The 23,176-nt window shown below is 33.6% G+C and overlaps 1 protein-coding gene and 1 long non-coding RNA gene across 2 annotated transcripts; both read right to left on the bottom strand.

Moving 5' to 3' along the window:
• Positions 1-11,722: 11,722 nt before the first annotated feature.
• Positions 11,723-15,238, bottom strand: LOC145305581 (uncharacterized). The gene is made up of 4 exons (XM_080147273.1): positions 14,085-15,238; positions 13,279-13,347; positions 12,778-12,915; positions 11,723-12,297 (listed from the first exon to the last, which is right to left on the bottom strand). The coding sequence occupies exons 1-3, from the start codon at positions 14,211-14,213 to the stop codon at positions 12,811-12,813; spliced, it is 303 nt and encodes a 100-aa protein (XP_080003399.1). The 5' UTR covers positions 14,214-15,238; the 3' UTR covers positions 11,723-12,297; positions 12,778-12,810.
• A 1,977-nt stretch (positions 15,239-17,215) lies between these two features.
• LOC145305583 (uncharacterized) lies at positions 17,216-22,497 on the bottom strand. The gene is made up of 3 exons (XR_013874628.1): positions 22,354-22,497; positions 19,304-19,370; positions 17,216-17,277 (listed from the first exon to the last, which is right to left on the bottom strand). It is a non-coding gene; the product is annotated as an uncharacterized LOC145305583 (long non-coding RNA).
• Positions 22,498-23,176: the final 679 nt, after the last annotated feature.

The raw sequence follows: 23,176 nt of genomic DNA, 5'->3' as shown, positions 1-23,176 counted from the left end.
GACATTATTCCCCCTGTCTAAATGCAGAAATGTGCACGGAATAGCAGGGTTAAGTTAAGTCTCTTGATAAGAAGAAGAATATCAAGGGGTTGGGGGGTGGTGATTTGGGGTTGAGAGAAGAAGGGGTGTAGAATGTAGATCTTGTGAATGATAGCTTCAAAAATTTGCGTACATCTCGAGACATAAACATTGGAATAGAGGTTCATCCACCTTTCATACGCCCCACGTGGTAGCAAGGGTTGAATGCCCGTTTTTTTATTAGGTTGACCCATAGAACTTAGGATAGCTGCTATCTTATTAAACGATAGTCCAAGGGGAAGAGATAAAAAAAGGGATGAATAAAAGCACTAATGAGCCATTAATATTTGGGGCTCTAAATAATGTAGGGAACTATTAACAATGGTAGAAATCTCTTCAAAAATATACCAGTATACCAGTTCAATCCGGATTTCCAAAATGGCGTCGGTTTGTTTACATAATTTTGGCGCCAATTTTGAAAATGCTGCAGCAAAATTCAACAATTTAAATCTTTAAGAATATTAACGAAACAAAAAGATTTTAATGCTAAGATTTTTTACATAAAAGTAAAATAAGAAACATTAGGTTGTTTTGTTTTTAAAAATTGTATGAAAAATTTAAAGAAAATTTTATAAATGATATATTTCATTATATTGTTAATAATTTTAAATCGATTGGCTACCGAAATTACAATTTATTCCTTTATATAAATTAAATTTACATAAATATTCTGATTATGAAAATTGTTTTTAACCCGAGGCAAGATTTTGTGACGAGTTAACCCTTACAGGCGCGGGCATTTCTAAGAGTTCTCAGTACAACATAATTCCTTGTGGCTAGTTAACCATAGAGAGTCGGAGTGGGGGGGGGGGGGAGGTGAAGGAATAACTTGGAGTATGGAGGGAGAAGTAGGTTATGGGGATATTGATTTGGATACAATAGAAAAGGAGGGAAGTCATGCACATGATTTGGGATAGGGGGTGGGGAGGAAGGGGTCATTGAGGGAAATTATTTTTTTCAGTAGGGATGTTGGGGGAGGGGAGGGGGGTTAGTCTTCTGACTGACTGTGTGTAAATGCGTATTAGCTTGGGGCTATCTAGCTTGTAGAAGATAGGACTATGTACTTTTGGGGCCACATGGATTATAATTTAAATTTAAATGAGGGGGGATTCCGGTGGGATGGGGAATCGATTATTTGAGGGGAAGGGTTCATGAAGGGAGGGGGAGATAAGATTTATTTTGAAAATTTCATAGATAGGGTTAAGGCTCCTTAAACTCAATATGAAAATTTCTTATAATGTAAACTTATGAGGGAAAAAGACTAAAGCACTAATATTATCTAAGTATTTTAAATTTTTACTTTTTAGTTTTTTCCATCCTCGAATATTTAACCCTATCCAAGAAAAATGTCCCCAATGACAAAATATTTCAGCTCAGGGGGGGGGGGGGGAGAGGACAATTGCAGATATATCAATCTTCAACCCTTTTCTACCCAAATAATCATAACCTACAACAGGCATAGTTTTCTATATAAAATTGGGGAACAACAAATTTATCCTATATTGTCTTATCCTTGTCATGTTAACTCTATTTTCCCATTATCGGGTTGTTTATAACACCAGCCGACAAAGTTTTATGAAAACATTTTCTTATTTTATTGGGAACTTTTATAGAATTTTGATTGGTTGATACATTTACTTAAATGTCCAAAAGATTCAAGCACTAATTGTTATCTACTGAAGGGGGAATTACATCAATTCATCGGCCATTGTCCTATCCTCTAAGATCCCTGAAACTTGCATTCTTGCAAGTTAGGGCTAAATAATTAGGGGAAAACAAGAATAATAAGCATGTAGGCAGCGCAGCATTAGCAAGCCAGTCTTGTCTATAAATTGAGCAATAATCTTTCTTTATTTTCCATTGTGATGTCACAAAACACTGAACCCATTGATTTCTCCATCTTAGAGAAGCTATGTATTTGTGCATGGAAGGTTTTACTTTATTTTATTAAAAGCGAAGCTTTTCTATAATTAGGGTCGGTCCGTCCGTTCGTCCGTCCGTACGTCCGTCCGTAACGGATAGCTCTTTTCGTTAATTTAGGCATGTTAGAATTGTCCTATCGATTTCAAATTTTGCATGGTGATTCCTTTAATAGTTAGGTACGATTTAGAAATCGTAGCAACTCTATAATCATCACCAAAATGTCCGTACGTCCATTTTAAACATGTTGTTTTTTTTACTTTTTTAACAACAAATTTTTATGTGATCTAATCATCCGATTGATCTGATTTTTGGTATATTGATTCCTGGGACAACAAAGTATAATGTAATAAGCGAAGCAACTCTATAATCAAGTCCTAAAAATGTAAGTATGTCCATAAACATTATCCTGAATCAAGCCGTTTTTTAACAAATTTACTTACAATTTTGCTTTGACTCTTATACATTTATATTATTATTATTCAGTTCTGACACTATACAAGCGTTAATGTCCGTTTGTCCTACCGTTTCAGTGCTTTGCTTTTATGGATGTTGTCATCCTTGTTTTTAAATTCAAGTTTAGGGATGGTTTTCGGCTAGTTTACCGTTCTTCTTTTTATTAATTCGAGAAAGGAAAAGGATAATAAAAGTGAAGATGGAGTTTTTGTTCGAATTTCTTACTTTTTTAACTTACTAGCGCGGATACTCCCTAGCATCTAAAGGAAGCCTAAAACCATACCAAGACTTTAACATAAAAAATAGCCTGAAGCCAAACAATAACCTATGTAAAGCTACCCTAAAATAAAAAACTCGATTGGTTTAGTAGTTATCGATATCTGAACCTACAGACAAAAAAACTTACTACTTAATAAAAAGAACAATGTTTTTGGCTAAAGAAGAATTGTAAATTGGTTTGATCGATAGAAAAAACCTTCATGATTATTTAAGGTTTAATTTTGGACATACAAACTGAAACAAATTATAAAGAAGATATGCTACAAACATTTGAGAAGGAATTCGGTGTTGGGGGGAGAGGGGGGGGGGGGTGAAACATTTGAAATACTTTGTTCAAATTAAAATCAAATTTAAATTTGCATAATGAGTGAGATTGTTTGTAATTCTTTGGATAAAAACATTCCTGTCATGAGTTCACATCACTTGGCCGCATTTTAGTCCCCCTGCTGTTATAATTACAAATTAGACGAAAGGACAAACGAACATAAACAATTGTAAGGTCGCAACACTGAAATATTTATAAAACAAAATATATTTTTTAAATTCAATAGGAAATTATATTTTATTATGTCTTAAATTATCTATAAACGATATAATTCCATTGTATAAAGTAGTTTTGTACTTTATTTAACCACTGAAGCGATTGGGTTCGTCGTTTTTAGAAGCTTCACCTTTGTCCTGATATGGTTTTAGGCTACTGTATTTATAAATCTACGTCTTGGTTGGGTTTTAGGCTTCTTTTCTGCTTCTCAACCCTTTCAAATACCTCTAAATACTAGGGGCGCTACTGCATTAACCAACTTCTTAAAACAATTATTAATTTTTATTATACCTACTGTATGATACTGTACTGTTCTCTTTCTATTAACCCCTTACAGTCGGGCCCCTTGCCGCACCTTAATCAGTCGCAAACGCCCCCCCATGTTATCTCAGTTCCTATTAGAGCTAGAGGGCTAAATTTTTTTGTGTAAGTCCCCTGTGTTATGATGAATTTCCGACCTTAAGTAAGTCAAGGTCAATTTTCGCTTCCTTCACCCTTTTATTTAACAACCTTTGTTTTTAGGTCCTTTTTTACTTAAAAATTTCAAACGGCTGTAATTTTTTTATTTTTGAAGCTAGAATAAAATTTTTTTTGCAGAAAATGTTTATCTTTATGTAAATTTTATATTTCAAATATCAAAATATAAATTTCAGCGGCCGCAGCTGTACTTGGCAGCTGCCAGCCGCCGCAGTCGGCGGTCGGCGGGTAAACGGCGGCGGATCTTTATGAAATTTTAATACATTATGTAGACATGTAAGAAAAGCTTAAGTTTGAAATTTGAAGTCTCTAAGTCAAAAATTGCGGCCACAGGAGCCATTTAAAGATTTCTGGAGACCTGGAGGATCAGGACCTGCAGGATCATACCTGGAACCTGAAATTGACTTGAACACCTGTATTTAATATGAGGATGTACTACTAGAGGATATTTTAGTATTTTGGTAAGCTAAAATGCTTTGTTTAAGTCAAAAAAATATTTTTGCTCTTTACCTGGATGACCCTGCCAGGTTTGCTGGCATCCTGTGCCCGCCAGGATGGAGATATTCAAAAAATTCCAACTCTCGGTTATGTCTCATACCCAAACTTAAAAAGTCACGCAGTTTGGGCTCTTTATCTTTCACACACAGAAAATGAGATAGAAAAAACCGGATGGGGGGCGTTCAACGACCCTCCCCCCCCCCCCCGACCGTTAAGGGTTAAATACATAGTTAGCTTGTTATTGCTGCGCTGGATATAGTTGTACTTGTATATTGTTATTACCAAGGAGTTAGGAGACATAAGGCTGTTAATTACACCAGTCCCCTAAGTCTTATCATAATGTTTTCTTATTTGTTGGCTTAATAACCTTTTATAATTTTCAATTGACTGGTAATTTTAGTTAGGTGTTCAAACGATTCGACCACTAATTGTAATCTACAGAAGGGGTAATTTTATATATCCTCATTGGAACTATACATCAATTTATCGGCCATGCAATATCTTATTCCTTCAGACGCCTGGGTCATTACCCTCACAATATCAAGATTGTAGTTGTAACTTATCTTTGAATTATCAAATTAATAAATGAACAGAAACTTCAGGGAAAAGACAATGGACGATAAATTGATGTTAACCTTAAATTACTCTTTAAAATTGTTGAAAAATAATACTGATTCCTAGGACAACAAAGTGCAATTAGAAGCATAGAAGCTATAATCAAGTCCTTAAATTGTAAATATGTTCTTAAACAATATCCTGTTTTTACGCAGTTTTTCAACAAATTTACTTACAATTTTGTTTCTACTTTTATACATTTATATCCTGATTATTCAGTTCTGACACTATACAAGTGTTAATGTTCGCTTTACCTACCTACTATTTCAGAGCTTCGCTTTTATGGATGTTGTCATCCTTGTTTCTAAACAAAAATATCTCTATTGTAGCTTAACTTTGAGGTAAAATTATAGGAAGTAAATATTGAAAATTTAATCTAAAGTTAACTGATAATAGAATATCAAATTATAATACAGGAAATTCTTTTTAGATGCATTATACATTTGGTTGATAGATAGTAGTAGGTATATAGTAGATATATGAAAGTGATATAGATAGATAGGTAACTATATAATACCTAAATAGATAGATAGGTAGCTATATGATACATAGGTAGTTAGATAGGTAGATAATAGATAGATAGTTAGCTAAATGAGATATATATGGGTAGTTATGTGATAGTAAAATGTAGTATCAGCCATGTGACGTCATAAAAATGAATGATTATCCATCTCTTGTTTAGGGGTTTTCTTTCCCACTTCTCCTTTCATTTCCATCATTATTATGACGTCACATGGCTGATTTTTGAGACACTTTGTCCCGCTACAAATAAATGAATAGATAAACAGACAGTTAGATAATAGAGAAATACACAGGTATTGGATTTCAGCACAGGAAATTCTTAAGTAATAGATAGCTATTATCTTAAAATTAGAACTAAAATATATGGCTTCTAATAGATTTATCATAACATGGATTTAAGTTTTTAATTTTAACAGGGATGACAACGTCCAGAAAATGATTTTTGTATTATGCTTTATCTTTCTAGTAATCAATTTATATAAAATCAAGAAAATTGCGTGATCATATCATCTAAAAAAAGCCTAAAAATACACCAAGTTAAAAATTGAAATACAGGTTATTTTCTTTAAACTATCATAGCTTATTATAGATATTATAATTTGTACCTGACTTTTACAGAAATCATCTTGCAAAGTTTAAAACTGATATGACGACTCTAACATGTTTAAATTGACGACATATGGCTTATAATGTCATATTTTAGAATGTTTCGTCCATCAGATTATTTAATCCACTGGGCTTTCTTATAAATGTAATCTTTTGCCATGAATATGTACTATTTATATGTACTGCAAATTTTTTGTACATTTATAGAATAATGATTTTATATTTATAAAAATTGATTAAAATTAATAAAATAAAGAATAAATAAATAGATATAAAGGTAAAACGGTAGATTGATAGATGTTAAAATACATTAATAGATAAAAATATGGATAGATAGATATATATATATATAGATAGATAGATAGATAGATAGATAGATAGATAGATAGATAGATAGATAGATAGATAGATAGATAGATAGATAGATAGATAGATAGATAGATAGATAGATAGATAGATAGATAGGTAGATAGATAGCGAGATAGATAGATAGAGAGATAGATAGATAGAGAGAGAGAGAGAGAGAGATAGTTAGATAGGTAGATAGATAGATAGATAGATAGATAGATAGATAGATAGATAGATAGATAGATAGATAGATAGATAGATAGATAGATAGATAGATAGATAGATAGATAGATAGATAGATAGATAGATAGATAGATAGATAGATAGATAGATAGATAGATAGATAGATAGATAGATAATAGATAGATAGATAGATAGATAGATAGATAGATAGATAGATAGATAGATAGATAGATAGATAGATAGATAGATAGATAGATATATAGATAGATAGATAGATAGATAGATAGATAGATAGATAGATAGATAGATAGATAGATAGATAGATAGATAGATAGATAGATAGATAGATAGATAGATAGATAGATAGATAGATAGATAGATAGATAGATAGATAGATAGATAGATAGATAGATAGATAGATAGATAGATAGATAGATAGATAGATAGATAGATAGATAGATAGATAGATAGATAGATAGATAGATAGATAGATAGATAGATAGATAGATAGATAGATAGATAGATAGATAGATAGATAGATAGATAGATAGATAGATAGATAGATAGATAGATAGATAGATAGATAGATAGATAGATAGATAGATAGATAGATAGATAGATAGATAGATAGATAGATAGATAGATAGATAGATAGATAGATAGATAGATAGATAGATAGATAGATAGATAGATAGATAGATAGATAGATAAATAGATAGATAGATATAGCTACAATGCCTTAAGTAATTGCATATGATATAGGAAATGCCTGAAATGTATTTAAGAATGAATTCTAATAGAATTCTATTAGTAGAATAGACACAATATCTATGATCAAATATCTACTAACAAGTATTATAATATACATGAGAGCGAAGTACGGTACTTTTAAAAACCTCATGTTTTCGACGTAAACTTATAATGAATGAGCTTGGTGATAGGTCAGTTATAATCATTTTTATTATCTTTAATTGAATGTCGATAGGCATGTAAAATTTTCATTGTTAAAAAGTAGAAATTTGCTACAGAATGATTCTTATGTTATTAACAGAAGTAAATTCTTGTTAGTCCGTTAAGATCTCGCTAACCTCTGAACTTCTGAACTGAGCTGATTAAGTTCTTTGATTTATTAATGCTTAACATATGCAAAGGAATGGTTTTATGCTATTTTATAATCAAATTTTGGCTATTTATCTCATCCCTCAAAAATCAGATACCCTAGATATTAGAGGCACAGCTTGTATTATATAAAAAGATATTAAAGTATATGGAATTTAATTCCCTGTGACTCCTATTCAATCACTCTAAAATAATTCTATCGTAATTATTTTAAATGAATTCTTATAATATTGAGTGACGGGAAATACCTATGTCCCACTATTGCAATGTTCATACGTTCATGCATTTTAAGATCTCTTAAACAGCTATTTTATATTTTAATTGGCGGCTGTGCTCCTTGCATCTAGGGGCTCTATATTTGAAGGTATATGGAAGGGCAGAAAATAGCTTAAAACCACACCCAGACTTATTTATAAACATAAAATAGATTACAACCAATACATAGCTTCACTGTAAAGGATAACCATATCGGTTCAGCGGTTAGCAAAATCCTTCGCTTAAGACAAAAATCTTACTACTTTATATAATAGAATAGTTAATTAACATTTGTTGAAGAAAAAGTTGTAGTATAGAATAAATATTTTTAGAATTTTCTGCCATTTACTCTAAACTTAAACATCAAATATTTATGCAATATTATTACAAAATAAAATAAAGAAAGAAGATTCTATTATTATCTAGCGTAGCAATAATAAGATACAATTTAATACATTAAAAATGATATGAATAGGAACTGCAAAGGCAAAAACTAGGTAACATAATTGTGTGAATTTGCTATTTTTGGTAACAAATATTTTTCACATCCTGTGAACACCGCATATGTATTACCCCCTGCCTTCTCATAAATGCAAATGAACGTACAAAATGTTCAAATTCATTCTTGGGGGAGGGGGGGTGGGAGTTGTATCGGGTATGAATTAATACAATAGATGTAACTTATTGTAACTAATACAGTCTTAAAATGAAAAAGTTTTTGTATACGTGCTATTTTTCTTCTTTGCGGCTACGCCTCTAGAGGCCTCTTGGGGCACCTTATTGATAGATCTAATTCGACCTTGCTTTATTTCTAAAGACAATTTTTGTCGGGCTGGTTTTTTTCAGAAGAGATTTTTCTTTGGAGAGTATAACACAACCTTCCAAGGATCTGCAAGAAGCTGCCCTGTAAAGGAAAATCACATCGGTCAAGAGGTCACCGAGATCTTAAACTACACACACAGAAACACATCCTGTTACTTTTATATAAGGATATTTGTGTGCATATGTATTATTCAACGATTACTTGCCAATAAAAACATTAACAGGATTCCAGCCAAAAGGGAATACTTAGACCATGCCGGTTTTAGGCTATTTTCTTGTGACTAAGTAAACTTGTATTACTTTTACCCAGGCCACATTGCGAGAATTGCATCGTATTATATAATCAGACAGTTTTCCGTGGGTAGTAAAATGAAAAAAAATGCATTATTAAAACCAGTTTTATTGTCCTCTATGATATTTCAGTACGGCACAGATCTGGGAAAATTGATAAATTATCAAATTTTCTTCTATTTGTTTTCTTTGGATGAGAGGCTTTTGGGAAGACGAAGAAAGTCTCTCAAAAAATCAGCATGTTACGTCATGAAAACGAAGGATTATCCACATCTTTTATAGGGGTTTCCTTTTCCACTCCTCCTCTCCTCATCCCTATTTTTTATGACGTCGTTGAGGGACTTTCTTCGTTTTAGGTTTTGGGACAACATACTTATCCCCAACCTCCCTGAATTATTCCTAGCTACGAACCATTAGCAAGAATTAACCCTAATCCCTTGGGGATGGTGTTATATGGGGGGGGGGGTACAATATGAATATCTTAACCCGTTCCGGTGTTGAGACAAAACGACAAGCTGCCGTATTTTTAAAAGCGAAGCTTTTCTAAAATTACATAGTTCCTGTACGTTTCTATGTAATTACAAAAGAGACAGCTTTTTGTAGGCCTAAAAAATCAGCTTTTCTCATTATTCTGCAAATTCTAACATATCATGCAGCAAATCCCCTCTATGTTGTATAACCACCAAAAGCTGCATCCATTGCATCCAGAGGCTTTGTATTCAAAGACTTCAAACTATTATCCTTATCCATACCATGACCTAATTAAAAAAGTCTTAAAGCTTAAAACCATCCCAGGATCTCTGAAAAGTCTTACTAAAATCATAACCTAGATCGGTTCAGTGGTTTAGAAATAAACAAATCTTACTATTTATATAACTAGCGGCTACGCCCCTAGAAGCCTCTAGTGGCCCACTTTAAATGTTTGGTTTTTTGTTGCGTTCAAGTTTCTACGATATGTTGCGTAAGAGTCTCTTTATACGATACCTCGCAATGTTACGTAGGAGTCTCTATACTTAAAATAAAAATTTCGATTTATTATTATTTCTCCTGGGAGGGTGGTTGTACCCTCCCCCAAAAATAGTTATAAACCTTCCCGGGACCTATGAGAAGCTACCCTGTTAAGGAGAACCCGATCGGTTCTGCGTTTAGCGAGATCCTTCGGTACAAACAAACACACAGACATCCTGTTACTTTAGTACAAGGATAACCAAGAGTTTGTGGGTTCATTTTGTTTTTAAATCCATTTAAAACAAAATTTAATTTCATAGCTGGCCTTTTTTGGTTTGATTGTAATCGGACCATTTATATTTTTTCCCCACATGATCTAGCTCACCCCTTTAATAATTTGATATACACCCCCCCCCCCTCCAACACCCCTCCCAAGAGAGAAAGACAAAATATCTTAAAAACATTTTTTGTGTGTTTTATTAAGAAGATCTAATTCTATTTGAAAAAAAACATTCTATTTGATGATTCCTGTAACAGAAGGGTACGACTTAGAAAGCATAGCAACTCTATATTTGTTATCAGCAAGTTCGTGTGTCACTTTAAAACACTTTCAAATGGACCTACTGATTTTTTGACTTATTTAACAACAATTATATATCAAAATGAATCCTATAACAACAAGGTACAATGTTATAAAGAAGGATCTCTGTAATCAAGTCTTAAAATGTAAGTATGTCCATATTATCCATCCTTCAATTTTTGAATATTAAATTCATTTTTACTCTTTATTTGTTCGTGTGTCTGACTTTTTGATTTTCTGATCTTTTATGGACGTTGTAACTCTTGTTTGTTTTTTAAAAGCGAAGCTTTTTCTATAATTAGGGTTGGTCCGTCTGTCCGCCCGTCCGTCCGTCCGTAATGGATAGCTTTTTTCGTTAATCAAAGCATTTTAGAATTGTCCTATTGATTTCAAACTTTGCATGGTGATTCCTTTAGTAGTTAGGTACGATTAAGAAAGCGTAGCAACTCTTTAATCATTACCAAAATGTCCGTACGTCCATTTTAAACATGTTGATTTTTTTTCTTTTTTAACAACAAATTTTTATGTAATCTAATCATCCGATTGATCTGATTTTTGGTATATTGATTCCTGGGACAAAAAAGTATAATGTTATAAGCGAAGCAACTCTATAATCAAGTCTTAAAATGTAAGTATGTCCATATTATCCATCCTTCAATTTTTGAATATTAAATACATTTTTACTCTTTATTTGTTAATGTTCGTGTGTTCGACGTTGTAATTCTTGTTTTGCTTTTTTTACATAAAATTAGTCCCTAGCTTTGAATGTTATTACATTATGATGTAATAGTAACTAAGATGCACACATGGTATTCTTGTTAGGGGATAAAGGGGTAAGACAATGGCCGATAAATTTATGCTCATCCACAATGTGGATAAAAAAATTACCCCTTAAGTAGATTAAAATTAGTGGTTTAAAGGTTTGAACCTGGTTCGTCCTTTTCCCCTAAACCGATTCTATGACTGACTTGTAGAGTAGCTTTACTGGGAAAAAGCCAACCCATACCTTAAATTATGCATTTATTCTAGCGAAAGTAAAAGATTATAAAAATATTATCAAAATTAGACAAACTTAAAACAATTTAATATAACTTTTAAGTAAAAAAGCTTGTATAAAGACCTATCTATTAAAATGGGGAAATAAGATCTATAAAACGAAGACCCTAAAAGATTATATTAGAGAACATAACCCTTTTAATAGAATGGTCATAGTACAGCTAAAAAATTATTAGCAAATATTGTCAATATAAATTAAAATTAGTAAAACAACACAAGAATCATAAATTTAGAGGTTTCGTGATAAAAAACTAAATTAAAAGAATGAAAATCTGTGAAAATTAAAGAAGACATTGAAAAAACATAATTAGAAAAAACTAATTCGAAACCAATAGTTTAATGTATTCTTGATGTAAAATAAAATAAAATGTGATCTTACTAATTTATGAAATTTGTGATTTAGCTGAATTAAACACACACTATTAAATGCAAAATCTTAAAAATCAGGTCGCCAATTTTTAATTAAACATAAAAATCAACACAAAATAAAAGTCATTCTTTTTGTCTCTCCTTTTTGCATAGGCCTCAGGCCTATAAAAGTGAACCTGGAAGAGAGAAAAAGTCAGTCGTTTCACGGAATTTATATATCACACAAACTCTATTTGAAATTTCTAAAATTTAAGGGAAGACTCCCTTCTCTTTCTTTGGAATTTTCTTGAGAGTCTTGGCGGCTCAAACTTAGGATTTTACATTTGGAACACACCTAAAAAGTAAAAAGTTTTGTTAGATAAATTCATAATACTTTGTTAAATAAATTATAGAATATCATTTTGGTGTTGGTCAATTGAGATAAATTTAAGAATAGGGCCTCCTTAGGGCCTAAAAGCTTAGGTATCCGGACGGATAGTTATCTCCAAATTTTCTTCTGAAGAGAACTCCTATAGCGCGGTACTAGGTACCAGCAAGTCGCAAGTCACTACGGGGCTAAATAGGAATAACACAGGGAAGGTACAGTGGTGGCTCGGCTACCAACGGTTGATGATAGCACGCTATCTGACGGCCGATACTAACAACTGTATCCTCCCCCAGCTTCTGAAGTATAGGAAAGTTGGAGATCGTTATCTATTCGGACAATTTAACATTTTCGGATTAGAACTTTGAATAAGTTCACGTCTTAAAGGTAGTTTTGCTTTGTTAATACTCTGGAAGATCGGTTCTTAGCTAGACCTAGTGATTTTCTTACCTGACAAAGGTACCTAACAAAGAATCTCACGCCTCACGGGGCTGTAGGCAGCAGAACGGAATGTTGTAGCTGTGTTCGCATGGCTCTAGTAATCACAACAGATCCTTCCAGTCCAAAAGTGTTGGCAGAGTTAGCTACCTAGGAACAAAAGGATTCTTAGAATAAAATAACAGTATAAAGTTATCAATAATATTCTAATGCCATTTTCGGAATAGGGCTTATAGGCAAAGATTGTCCCTTAAATATATTTGGGTTTAGGATCGGTGTAAAATAGTATCACCATTCTAAGGTTGAATATATTTGACAAAACAGGGATTAGTGCGTCGCTGATCTGGAAAGGAGACACTGGTGAGAGATTGTGGTTCTGTGATAAAGGACTACATTTATCCCTGGAACCTGGAGGCGACCCATAAGTTGGTTCCGTTACCGGATAAACCCAGGTAAGATTTAACTTTTCCTTTAGGGGGGGAGAGGGCTATAAAGCCACTAAATAAGTCTTACCGCTAGATATCCATAGTCAGAGTTAACATCGTTTTCTTCTAGCCTCGAATATAGCCTCGAATATATGTCCTGAAAATGGAAGATAATATTATTGATAATATAGACGAGGATGTATTAAATCCTCCACCATACAACCCTGAATATCAACCTAACTTAGATAATACTGAACAGCAGTATTTACACTTAGAAAATATAAATGATCAAATTGAGGAAATACCTCGAATTCAAACTGAGCCTGAGGTTCACACTATTCCAGCCATGTTTGTTTTAAATAACAGACGCAGAAATAGAATCTTGCATAGGCCACAATTACATTTCAACCCCCAAAATGAGATAGAGCATAATATACAAACAATAAAACAAGAACAAACAGGCGCAAAGCCTAAAAATAAAAAAGAAAATAAACCATCATCAGATCCACCAGAATATGAATCTGAATCTAGCGATTATTCAGAAAAACATAAAAATAAAAAACACAAAGATAAAAAATACAGACACTATGATCCTCTCAATCCTCATGGCTTTGAGGATAGGCGACATCACAAACATCATGAACACCGTCACAAACAAAAAGACAAACAAAGCGATAGCGACAAAGAGGACAGAAGGAAAGACGATAAAAACTTCTCAATGCCAAAGAGAAAGAATAAACACAGAGACAGTAATAGTCCAACATCAAGTTCAAGTTCAAGTTCCAGTTCATCTGATACGGAATCAGATTGGGACAGACGAACATCCTCTAACAATAGAGATAATAGAAATAGAGAGGAAATGAACGAAATGAACTTATTAGAAAATAAACTAACCTCTGAACAGATGGATAAGTTGAGGCTCCTTCTCCAAGACTCACCCAGCCATACAGATCTAAATATTAAAAAAATCATGAAACTTATCCCAAACAATCTAGTATGGGGTATCGCAGAACATGAGCGCATTTTTCGCCAAATAAAATATCTTGGCAAAATACCCAATCTATACGGGGAACAAACAAATCCTTTTACTTTCTTCAACACTTTTAAATATCTAGAAACATATATAAAACCATTCACCCATAGTTCCTACAACAACATAATAATCCACTATTTTAACCCAGAATCAAGGAACAAACTGGACATGCTAGAAATAGATCCTAATGTGCTAAGTGCACAGGATTTTGTAAAAGCCATCCTAACTACCATAGGTGCCGAAATACTTGGGCCACAGGATTACGAAAGGCGTTTCCACACCTATAGGATAACGGCAGAGGACGAGGACAGACCTAACAAAGCTGTCATAAATCTAGCTGCAATGTTGCAAAAAACGGGAAATTCCCACGAAAATCAAATGGCTAAACTTAGAGAAAAAGTGTGTTTTTATCTGGTACCGCAATATTTGCAATCTGCATTTTTGGCAACGACAAATATACCACATTGCACAAAAGAGACAATACTAAACTGGTTTAGCAATAATCGCAGCTATTATCATGCAGCTGTGGACAGAAAAAGAAGGATGGAAAAACAGAAAAACGGGAATGTTAATCAATTAGGAAAAAATCGCCTAAATTCCCTAACAGCCAAAAAAGAGACACCAAAAGATAATGGCAAAAACAAAGGACAACAAAATGATAAAAATGCCAAAGATGTATCTACAAAACCTAAACCTGTTTGCGAACATTGCAAAAAAGGACATTATAGCAAACATTGTCTTAAACACCCAGACCCTGCTATTAGGAAAGCTAATGGGGAATGGTGGGACAAAAAGAAAAAAGAGAAGGAATTGGCCAATCGTATCGTTTGCCTACTATGTAATTCTGACACCCATGGTAGTGCCGATTGTCACTATTACCCCAATGTGACACCGGCCCAAGAACAATGCCCTAGATGCCTACATTATGGGATAACGAGACGCCATCATCCACTGGCAGCGTGTACTTTACCACTGCCAGCGGAAAAAAACGGCTAGGGCCGCCGAGTACTTCTCAAGAAATCAATAAAATACATAATACGGACTCTTGGGAAATACCCGGCGCCCCTTACAAAGGGAAAAACTCACCTGCTATAAACAAACATCAAATATCCATTCCAGTGGCAGTTACACTCACTCTAAAAACAGAAATAAATAATGAAAATAAAGAAATTAAACTACTGGAATGTTCAACCAATAAAGACAAACAAAATAACCCTGTAAATATCCCACTTAATTATGATATTCAAGATGAATCTGTAAATAATAAATCAGCAGCCCCTGGCAGCTTAAATGAAGGTAACAACTGTGATATTGTAAATAGTAATAGTATAAATAAGGACCAAATATTAGATATCAATTTGACAGAAACCATACCTGTCAAAGAAATTGTAAAAAAGGGTATATCCGAAAAACTACAAGAGCTTAAAGAATCAGAAAATGAACCAATTAATGACAGCAATAGTAGCAACTTACCCATTTCGAGCGAAGATAAAGCCAATAGCACCATACTTGAACAAACAACGCTATATCCTAAAATAGAAATAAAAAATGTTAGTAGTAATTCTGATGATACCCAATCTATTGAAGAAAATGACTTAAAAATTCTTTCCGAAGAAAACCCTTCAATGGAAGATACCCCTGAATATGATATAGATGAAAACGATCTATTAACAGATATTACAGGATTAACTAGGGCTGAAATCATGGCCGAAATCGAAAAAATCGAATTAGACAGTGACAAAGACTCTATATCAGACTTAAGTGACTTAGACAGTAGCGATTTTAGCTCAGATGAGGATGAAAAAAATCCTCCATCAATCTCCGAATCCGGATTAGAAAAAATATTTGAAAATTTCGAGTATCGGGGAGATAAATCTGTAGAAGAACACCTATTGAATATCAATCAAACCATAGCTAACATAGATATGGCAAATAAAATAAAAACAGACGAACAGACTGAAGTTGAAACTATCGCTAGCGGCTGTTTTTACCTGGACGAATTTGATAATGCAGCGTCTGCTAGGCAAGAACATAAAGCCGGAAACATTGAGCAGTCATTTTTAGAACCTGATGATGAGTCTGAAAGCAGAATAAAACATAAGAAACATTATTTTAAAAATGAATTATCATTGGAGAATCGTGTAAAAATCGCAAAAACGATATCGTTTTTGAGTTATTTACACGAATACCCAAACCAAAATAAAATTATGACAATTATTATGATTGTGATCACAGCCATGTTGTTGGGAAATTATCTTGCTCCATATGGGCTATTGACGATAATTTTCCTATATGTCAATATACCCAATGGGAGATATTTCCTGCAACTGCTGGCTGAGAGGACAACCGACATAATAGATATAGACAAATTAGAAACAAATCTCGAAATTAAAACAATTCAAAGCCACCTAGGCGTGCTGGACAAGATCCAAATTCCCGTGGCAATTAATGGCAGCAAAATAATTTTTGAACTTGATACTGGGGCCGCAGTAAACTGCGTTTCAGAAAATATCTTACTAAAAGTGCTGCCTAATTACCATGAGATGGAACTGTGCTCAGCCTACCGCTTGTCTTCAGTAGAAGGCAAAGCGATAGGCGTCATTGATGCCCGACGCCTAGGGGTTGAGTTCGAAGGGGTGGGAAAAGTGTTCTTGGACTTCCATGTACTTAAAGAAAAGAATATTTGCCTATTAGGACGCCCGTTTTTGATTACTTGTAATATAGGCATGCAAGTAAAGGGGCAAAAAGTCTACATAGAAATAAACCCTAACAGAAAGAAGGTAAAAAACCCCTTTGCTGTCAATATCAAAAAATTAGAACTAGCAAAGGGAGAAGAAAAACTAATAGAACTGGAAGTTAAAGATAAAGACCCAAACCAAGAACACTTCATCCCACACCTTTCAAACATGTATACTCAAATTAAAATAAAGTATAAAATGTACTCAATAACCAGGACAGGGGAAAATAAACTCGCGGTATACTGTGAAAATGTAGGAGAAAATCCTCTTATCATCAAACCAGGCGGGTTTCTGATCTCTCTCCTGCCTTGCCAACCTGAAACAGACAAAAAATTAGAATTAAAAGGTTTTAAAGCACCTAAAATGGGTTCAATTAAATCAATCGCTGTCTTGAGAGGAAACAATGGAATTAAAGAGCAGCTTAATAAAATAAAAAAAGGTTCCAATATTCTGTCAAAGACGCACGATTACCTAATTAAACCCATCCTAAATATAATAAAATATGTTAAGAATAAAGTAAAAAATATTGTAAATAAATTACTGGATAAAATACCATTTAAAATAGTGCTAAAAAACGTATAAAGCCCCGCTCTAATGTTGATATTTTTAAGAATGATAAAACATATGTTAACATAGATAAGATTATTAAAATAAATAGTGTAAATACAATACAACCAGAAAATGAATTAAGTCTCGAAGAAATAGCAGATATTTTTGGGGATAATAAAGAGGGAATTGAGTTGACTGCGCCACTACCCCCACCACCATTAACCTTAGAACAAATATTAGGAAAATTAAGCTACATAGAGGACCAAAATGTAAAACAAAGAGTAGCTAATCTTTTATTAAAATTTGAAAGTGGGGCGTCCCACAACTTCGATATTGGGGAAAGCATTGAAGAAATGGATTTCCCTTGCCCTGAAAATTATGATAAGAATACTAAAATCTATAATCTCTCTCTAACAGATACGCTCCATCTTAGATATTTCATAGATCTATGCTTAAAAATGGACATTATAGAATGCTCCCCACCCAGCCAGCAGTTTGGGTCACCTGTTTTCCTTACGAGCCGTAAGGATAAACAGGCGCCACCACGCATAATCATTGACTCTAGGGGGGTAAATGCTAGTATTCCTTACAGCGTATCATCGATCACAATGGATCCGATGAATACGCTAAAAAATCTGCTACCTAAAGTAAGATATGGGACTTTTGTAGATATTAAAAATGCATTTTATAATCTTAAACTATCCCAAAAAGTTCTTGATTCAGGAGTATCCTGCATTGTGACCAGCTTTGGGTGTTTCCGCTTCAAGAGAGCCATCACAGGCTATGCGGGAACACCCAGCCTTTTGTTGCATTATATATTATCAAATATTCATTTAAATGACTTAAAAATTAATGACATAATAGAATTGTTGCTAGTTTGGTTCGATGACCTCTCAATCTTCTCATGGTATGAGGAAGACATCGAGGACCACCTCGCCAAACTAGAAACTTTTCTATCCCGCCTCAATAGGCTAAATCTAAAATTAAATTTGGACAAATGTACTTTCTGTACAGACTTAAACAAAGATAAAGTAGTTGTACTTGGCTATGAAATAGGCCAGGGACGGATTACCATCCCTGACAAAAAGGTCAAATATATAATGCAACTAAAGGCTCCAAAAACATTAAAAGAACTTCAATCATTTATAGGAAATCTTCAATATTATAGATCACTTTTACCCCTACCTATCCATGGACATATGAATGCTTTGTTCCCCCAAGTAAGGAATTTTAACTGGAATGAAGAAGCCGATTTTCACTTCAATAAAATCAAAGAAATACTTGCATCTGATAATCTCAGCAATGAATCAGCAAGAAATATAGACTTTCAGATGTTATATACTGACGCCAGCAAGCATGCCATAGGTTCCAGCTTGCTAGGATTTGAAATTAAAGACCTTTTTCAATCCGAGCTGCCTAACTTTATGGACATGCCTGCTGAACTAAAAGCATATTTTAATGGCCATGAAGAGATAGGGGTACTTTTTAAAGAATCAGATTATCTAAACTTATTTTATCAAATATCAATCTTCTTAAAACTAGATTTTTCAAATTCATATGAAAATTGGTATAAAATTTTTTCAAATAATTTTACAATGTATTCACAATTAAGCTATCTCTTGGAAGTCACATCTGACGATGTTGTAAGGACTAAAAAAGAAATGAATAAAATATTTGTAGAAAAAATAAATCTACTTAGAGCAGGGGCTCTATCATTAAATAATCCATACGTTCAGACATTCCTATTCTATGCTTTTTCAATGTTTTCGAAACATAAACTTCGAATAATTTACCTGTCAAGCAAGGACGGATCCATCCTCGAGAACTTGCTCTACCAGCGGTTCACCGAATCCTCCAACTCTGAAATTATAATTTTTGTTAATAATGACAATTTCTATTATTTGGGAGTAAAAGAAAATTTTGAAATAAAACAGAGAAAATATAAAAAGACAGTTCAGAATCTAGACGTCAGTGACAGAGAAGTTTATACGTTCCTCGAAAAAAGCATGAAAAATAATTTAAATGATATTAATGTGAGAGGAAAAATATTAGGGTTTTTCTCAAAAACCGTGGCCCCCAAAGTTATGGAGACCACAGGTATAGTGTACCTAGAGATCCTGGCCATATACGAGGGCCTCACCTTCTTTGAGGTGGAGATCAAAGGTACAAGGACATTAATACTGACAGACAATGTGGCATGTTATAAGATCCTTAGAAACAAGAAAATTGAGAATCGTAAGAGTAAGCTTGATTACTTGAGTCAAAAAATTCTCTATTGGTTTGGAAAAATGGTTTCCTTTCTATCTATTCGGACAGACGAACAGCTGGCCGATTTTATTAGCCGCTTAATGCCCCATGCTACTGAAAGACTTGACTTTCAGGTGGAGGAAATAAAGCCTGTATATCAAGGGGAAAATTTTGCTATTTTTGATGCAGCTCCCATTATTAGGGACAAAGAAAACTTTATAAACAAGGACACGGATGTACAAATTTTAGCAGTAACTAGAGGCAAAGCTGACGAAGTTCTTAAGAAATATGAGGAATTAACAACCCGCAATAAAAGGGCAAAAAAGGATAAAACCAAAAAGCCCAGTAAAAAGGAATTGCAAGAATCAAAAGCTTTAGCAGAAAAATTACTAGAACAAGTTTTGCCTCCTGTCCCTGCTAAAAATCCGTCCGAAGAAAATATTAATGTGCAACATGAAAGTACTAGTATACCTATCCCTGTCCCCGAGACATCAGACAATAAGACACATGTTGAAAAGAGCTCAAATCAAATTGATGACCAAAATGTTAATTTTGATTCAGGGGTTAAGGATACAGACTCAGATAAAAAACAACAACTTTTTAATGACCCAATTCCTATAACAATTGAGGATAATAATCCAATAGATATTGTGCCCGTAGATGAACAATTTATTATAAATGATCCTATTCCAATTCTCCCTGACGAAGAACAAAAAGTAATAGAAAATCCAATAAGTAATCTTGCAGATAATGAATCAATAAATTTTAATAATATAGATCCCCTGACTCCTGACCCTATTGAACAAAATATTAACACGAGTTCAAAAATAAATTTAAATGTTGAAAACACTGAGGATTTAGGGATAAGCATTGATACAAAAAAATCATTTTCTGAAGTCCTATTAAATACACAAGAACACAGTACAGTAGGACATAGTTCAAATCAGGCTATGGCAGACAAAATGGCACATTTTGAACAACAACTCAATAAAAAACCTGACAAGGAAGAAAGGGAAAAAATGAGAAAAGAAATAGTAAATGAATTTCTAAATCAACCCCATGATAATGAACAAAATCTGTCAAATAAAACTGAAAGTCACACCGAATATGAAGAAAGCATAATATTGTTACCAAATGCAAATGCTACTTTTGAAAGGCTGCGAATTTTTGAAAAGTCTACCTTTATACAATTACAAATAAAAGAAAATTTGTCAGATGACGTCAATCCAACGACATTAAAGTATAAGCAAAATTTATTAATTCTACCCTACCCTCTTTATGGCTATATTGCTGGAAGTATGCACCGTGATATGGTACATGCAGGGGTAAAAAGGGTTCGTGATAATATAACATCTACATTTTATGTACAATATAAATCAAAATTGCGGAAAATAATTGAAGCCCATATAGGCTTATGTTGTACATGCATAAAATCCAAAAATAATCACTTAAGATTAAAGAGATTAACCTCAATTAATAGAAATAATAAATTTAGAAATACTGTGGTGGCAATGGACATATTAGAATTTAGTAAGAAATCAAAAATAGATGGAATAAAAGGAATACTTGTCTTTATGGATGTTGCCACCCAGTATATTACACTGCATTACCTACCAGACCTAAACTACGAAGACATTGAGAATGGCATAAGCCAGTACATTCTATTACATGGACATGTCAAAAACTTTTGGGCCGACAACGGCAAGAACATCAAAAATTCTAAAAGTCATTTATTTTTGAGAAAAATAGGCTCAAGATTTTTAGATAGTGCCGCTTATAAAAGTGCCTCGAGAGGCAATATCGAAAATAGGATTAAAGTAATCCAAAATTTAGTACGAATTGCAAGGGCACATGCCGCAGATATAAAAATTAAAACAGCATTAAGCACAGTAATACATATAGTGAATACAATAAAATTAATAGGAACAAAGCTAAGTCCCTATAACCTTCATTACCTTAGTTTGTATGGTTTTGAAGGTGGAATAGTGCAAAATGATAATTTATTTAGACCTAATTTTTCATTTGACCCCAAATCTCTATCCAAGAGATTTGAGGATTATCAGATTCCTTTTAAGCAATTACATGATGAAACACAAGAATTTATTTTCAACAGACAAGAAAAATTGTTGAAAAAACTTAACAAGAATAGGCATGACCATAACTATAAAGTGGGGCAGTTTTGCGTGCTGCGCCGTGACCATCTAAAAAAGAAATACTACGCAAAAAATAAACCAGTTTTTGATTTAATAGTATGGGTAATACTTCATATAGGAACACCCCTAATTACGATAAAAAATATCTGGAGCACTTCTACAAAGAAAGTGAACCCCACGCAAATAAAAATACTGCGTGAGGATTTAATAGGCGATTATCAATTACCCAGAAAGGTTGCTAAACACTTTAAGGTGTTGACCTTGCGGGATATCCGAAAATTTAACAAAATAAATAAAGCAAATAGAATACTGAGAAGTATATCAGACGACAAATCTAGTTCTAGAGTAGATTCACTGTCAAGTATTTAATCTTAGCTAAATTAAAGAAAGACAAATATCCTAGTTATATAGTAGCTATTCTCCTTTAATATTTAAAAACCCACCTTTCGTCATTGCGGCCAATTTCGGAAAGCTCAAGCTCATCGGACTCCAAGGGAAAATCTTGTCCATCAGTTCCTTGTTTTGTAACAGCATCTTGGACCTCGCTGTAAACATCCAGCTCCAGCCACGAGCCAGACAGGCAGATGTCCTGGAGCGAGGTGGGAAGGCTTCGGGTTCCGATGGGGCACAAACAAGGCAGAGATTTTGGAGTAGGGTCGCGCAGCGACGACGGGATTAGATCCATCTTTTGTTTAGCCACGTTATAACGTCGCTGGTAAGCATGCATTTCAGTTCGCAACCTCAAACACTCTACTCTAAGGCGTTGGGTTTTGGTATTCAAGATTCTATAGCGAATTTTTAACCCCTCCTCTTCGGTTTTAGATCTCTTCAACAGCTGGCGAACATTCCTCAAGTCACACCAAAGGCTGAGGGAGTTACAAATACAGGTCACCTGAAAATAAAAAATACAATTAATAAAATAAGTGATTAAAAAACACATTTGTTAGAATAAATGTAACATGTGTCATTCAAAAACAATAGACATAATAAAAAGCAAACAAGTAGTGTCCCCTGATCGCATGAGTATATATTGGGAGTTAGTAAGAATAATTCGACAGTTGGATTTATTGTACAACGCAATCATCCAAGCCAAAATCTGTCTATGCAGAGCTTGTAAGAAATTAAAAAGGAGAGAAGCTACACAGGAATCAGACGCACGTTTTTATCGATATATGGAGTTAAACTATCAACGTATGGCACGCCCTTATTTGAGAAGAATCATTTTAAGTTTAGCCGCACAAATTGGGTTAAATTTAGGGCAACAAA

The sequence above is a fragment of the Acartia tonsa genome, chromosome 14, assembly GCF_053477335.1.
Source record: "Acartia tonsa isolate MP-2025a chromosome 14, ASM5347733v1, whole genome shotgun sequence".
NCBI classification, from domain to species: domain Eukaryota; kingdom Metazoa; phylum Arthropoda; class Copepoda; order Calanoida; family Acartiidae; genus Acartia; species Acartia tonsa.
Note: the sequence above shows the minus strand (reverse complement) of the source record. Positions and strands in the feature narration are given on the sequence as shown.

Excerpts from the sequence above, each read along its gene's own strand:
- LOC145305581 (XM_080147273.1), bottom strand. The coding sequence starts at position 14,213 with ATGCGCTCATGTTCTGCGATACCCCATACTAGATTGTTTGGGATAAGT. Across the intron at positions 13,348-14,084 it reads ACTTATCCATCTGTTCAGAG|GACATATATTCGAGGCTATA; the intron begins GTTAGTTTATTT and ends TTCCATTTTCAG. Across the intron at positions 12,916-13,278 it reads CTGACTATGGATATCTAGCG|GTAGCTAACTCTGCCAACAC; the intron begins GTAAGACTTATT and ends TTTTGTTCCTAG.